General features: G+C 36.2%; 1 protein-coding gene across 1 annotated transcript in view; it reads left to right on the top strand.

Annotated features, from left to right (window-relative positions):
- Positions 1-340: 340 nt before the first annotated feature.
- Positions 341-4,398, top strand: part of LOC114819019 (cadherin-10-like) — a gene marked incomplete at both ends in the record, with an annotated part of 11,844 nt that continues 7,786 nt past the window's right edge. Inside the window, one exon of the mRNA XM_029087193.1 lies at positions 341-635. Coding sequence (XP_028943026.1) covers positions 341-635 — 295 coding nt within the window. The remainder of the gene's footprint in view (positions 636-4,398) is intronic.

Below are 4,398 nucleotides of genomic sequence, written 5' to 3'. Positions count from 1 at the left end.
AAAAGGTCAATATTAACATAAAAATCTTCTTTAAGAATTGTGGTGAAGAGGTTTCTTAGCAGAGAACAGGTGTTGTTGCAAAACTAAAATCTACCACAACAGTCAAGTTAAAAGATTCTTGGCGCTAAGTTAGGAAACAAATGCCTCAGCATGACACCGTGACTGCTAGTCAATAGTGACTGAAAATTACTTTGTTTTGTTGGCATTAAACATGTTTGTTACACACAGAATGATTTAACATATAATAATTATTTAAAAAAAAAAACAAAACCAAAACACAACACCTAAATTTTCATTATTTCTAAATAAAGTACTTTTTTTTTTTTTTTTTTTTTTCCAGCTTCATTCTGACCAGGACAAAGGAGATGGATCTCTTAAATACATTTTGTCAGGAGATGGGGCTGGTACTCTTTTTATAATTGATGAGAAAACAGGTGACATTCATGCTACTCGGAGAATTGACAGGGAAGAGAAAGCTTTTTATACCCTGCGTGCCCAAGCTATTAATAGAAGAACTCTGAGACCAGTGGAACCTGAATCTGAATTTGTCATCAAAATCCATGACATTAATGACAATGAACCAACATTTCCAGAAGAAATTTATACTGCTAGTGTTCCCGAAATGTCAGTAGTGGGTGAGTCCTTTACACTGAGGCACAAATGCCTCCCCTATGTTACTTGACTAATAATTTCCTAATTATTATACTAATAAGCACTAAATGGAGAGCTGTCTCCACTTTCACTCTCTGTGGCTGAGTTATGTGTTTACTTATGTGCTCTTGATGTACTGCCTGAAGGTAGACACCCTCTTTATTCTCTTTGCTTTCAGTTTGCTAGCGTATTGAAAAATCCTTTTATGCTTCCAATTCCTCCCTTAAGTCACTCACCAATGGCAGCTTCAAGAATCTGAAACAGCTGCTTAAGTTCATCTTTCTTCTGTTTGCAATGTATTTTCAGTTCCTATCTTAACTACAATGTTGTGGCCTGGATCATGCCAGCTGGTCAGACTCATAAACAATAGCATTTTGGAATATGAGCTTTAACTAATTAGTTCATACAGTTCCTTCGGAAGAATTCTGAAAAGCTTAAAAATATAAAGAGGCTCTTTTTAAATATTAATATTCACTTATTCATCATATAACTATAGATATAATACTAATTTCTAAATATTCAGAAAATGCACAATAACGTAAATACTTATTTTGGCTATTATTACTATTTTAATTGCTACCACTGTCTGAACTAGATAAAACAGTGTTTTGAGATGTTTTACATATACAGGTATTGAAGTTTTAGGACTTACATTCCTCAGCTTTGGAAAATGTCAAAAAAGCAAGAAAATAGATAATTATTGAAAGAGAATGGCCTCAGCAAAGCTGTGCAGCAATGTGTGGAAGCATAATATTAATAATTTTTTATTATTAAGATATTTAAATATGGTTTTAGTTTGCGATTGAATAATTTTTAAAAGTCCCAATATTCAGCAAACAGTTTTTAGTATAAAGGAAAATTAAAAAAAAGAAAGAGGAAGAAATCTGTGAGGTGATTGCTGTACTGCGATCCCATCAAACTAGTCCGCATAAAGAGGAGAACTGAGAAGTCTTCTTCCTTTACTGTTCTAAAATAGAAAAAATTTAATATTAGTTTATTAATTTACTGATCAGTTCTTTAGAAATATGCATTGCAGTAAATTTATACAGCTTTAAGGCAGAGCATCTTGCAAGAGCATTGCTGCATTTTCTAGAGAGACAAATGACAAGATTGAAGTAGTGTTAAAAAAAGAAGTTTTATTTCTCATGTTCTTTCAATAAATTCCAGAAGGCATTGCTTAAAATATTCTTGGTAAGATTTTATTAAAATGCTTAGAGTGTTTTCATTAAATATTATGTTATTATATAACATTCAGTTATAATCTATCAATTCCTAATTTTGTCAGTCTCAATTACATAAAGACTATCTTTTTCTTAAGTGTTGTTAGATATCCAAGACAGTATTTCAATGATTTTAAAGTATTCAGGATGCAAGGTTCCATCTTATCTGTGTATCCACATAGATTATATAAATTTTGAAAGTGCAAATTTTACTGCACTGCAACAAAATAAAAGATATAAGCTGATAAGAAAAATATCCAAAAAACCTACACTGTTGGGTAAAAAAACAAAACAAAAAGTTTGCATGTATTTGGAGTATTAATCTTATACTTGCACAAATAGTTGTGCTGAAACAAATAGACTTTGTTCTGTAAATAAAATGACCATAGTTTAGAGTTGCAACTAGGTTAAAATCTATCATGTTCCTGAATTTTATAAATGTGGTCATTCAGCTGCTAGACTACTGACTACCTGATAGATGGAATTTGCTTGTAGCTTTATGATGTTTACCTTTATGGCTGATTGTTAGAAGCATATGTTCATCCGTGGTCCGTGAATGTGTGACATGATTTTATAAGATATTACTCAAAGCTGATTAATTTCTTTACAACACTAATTTATTTTTCCAACTTAAACAAATCTACTCTGTAATCTCAAATTTAAAGGCTGAATGTAGAAGGGAAGATATGTTTGAAAAGGACAAGCTGCACAAAAATTTGAGGCAAATAGAATAAATTAGAAATTCTAAAGTCAGCATGTTAAAAAGTCTTCATATATTTGTATAATAATTAAATATAATGTCACATAATTAAGTACAAAATATTTTAAAATCAGTATCTGTTTTCAGACATCATACAATTCAAGCACTTTTAGTACAGAAACTTACATGAGAAAATTATGGGAAAAAAAAGATATAATCTATTTTTTTTTATGACAACAGCAGTTCCCCATCAAAAGGAAAATAGGAAGAAATTCCTGCACTGTCGTATTTTGCTCTCTCCAGATTATTTTTCCTTTGTATTTATAGCATTGCAAGTAGCCCATTACTTGCCCAGTACTGTTGGCCGTGGGCTAAGAAAGTGTCAGACTTATATAAGGGATGCAGAGAGAAATTGCGGTCTTGGATGTAATTGTCTTGTTTCACCGAATCTGTCTCCTTCTGTGGTACTCACCTCTGTGAGCATATAGAAACATATAACCTTTCTCCAAGTGCCTGAAAACATTAAGCAGATCTTAGGAGATGAATGTTGTCTCAGGCATAGGTACCAGAAAGAGAAATTACAAATCCAGATTACTGTGGCTCTTACCTGGGCAAGTAGATAGGAGGTATATTGTTCTGTAAAAAGTACTGTGCTATCAGGATTGGAGTATTTTCAGTGTCTAGTCCAGCATAGTCAACATAGTATGGCATTGCACTATATTGGGAGTCAGAGACAGATTACTGGAACTGCAGTTCCAGCACCTCCCCTGGGGCAGACCTGTCAGGCAGACAGGACACAAGACACAGAGGATTCCCTGTCCTCTCTCCACCTGGCTGAACACAGTGACTTAAGAGATAGGGGGGAGGTGACAAGTTCTTGCCCGGCACAGCAGGCACATCTCCTCTGTGAGTGCCTCACCTTCCCAGGTGCCCTTGCATCATAGGTATCAGGCTCTGCAAATGGAAACAAACAAGGATGAAAAAGATCTGCAGGTTTCATCTACACTGCAGGTGTCACCAAGGTTAAGTTGGCCTATGCCCTGTGTCAAAACCACTCCCATAAAGAATAAAAGATGAATCATTGTCCTCGGAGACTCTCTTCTGAGGAGAACAGGAGGTCCAATATGCTGACCTGACCCGCCTCTCAGGGAAGTCTGTTGCCTCCCTGGGACCCAGGTTAAGGCTGTGAAGAGAAACCTTCCCATCCTGTTAGGGCCCTTGGATTATTATCCATTGTTGCTTTTTCATGTAGGCACCAATGAAGTTGCATTAGGAAATCCAAGTGTAATCAAGAGACTTCACGGCCGTGGTGTGTCTGTTTAAGGGATCAGGAGCACAGGTAGCGTTCTCCTCCATCCTTCCAGTTGCAGGGAATGATGAGGGGAGAAACAGGAAGACCCAGCTGCATCATACCTGGCTCTGGGACTGGTGTCATTGACAGAATTTGGGGTTTTTTGATTACAGGTCAGTCTATATGACACCAGGCCAGCTGGTGACAGACAGGGTACACTTGTCTCAAAGGGGGAAAAGGATCTTTGTGCAAGAGCTAGCAGGGCTCATCAAAAGAGCTTTAAACTAGATTTGAAGGGGTAAGGGGATAAAACAAGACTTGCTGGAAGTAAGCTTGGGGGTGACAGGCCAATGTTTGATGGACGGTGTACTAGTGAGGTCCTTCAGTCACCTCCATAATGTGCCAAGTACACTGGAGCACATTTGAAATATCTCTATGCTAGTGCACACAGCATGAGGAATAAACAAGATAAGCTAGAAGCTTTGGCCCAGTCCCAGAGCTATGATGTCATCTACATATTTACAGAATGCTTTGCA

The sequence above is a fragment of the Antrostomus carolinensis genome, unplaced genomic scaffold, assembly GCF_000700745.2.
Source record: "Antrostomus carolinensis isolate BGI_N321 unplaced genomic scaffold, ASM70074v2 scaffold18621, whole genome shotgun sequence".
In the NCBI taxonomy this organism is placed as follows: Eukaryota; Metazoa; Chordata; class Aves; order Caprimulgiformes; family Caprimulgidae; genus Antrostomus; species Antrostomus carolinensis.
This window is presented reverse-complemented; position numbering and strand designations above follow the sequence as displayed.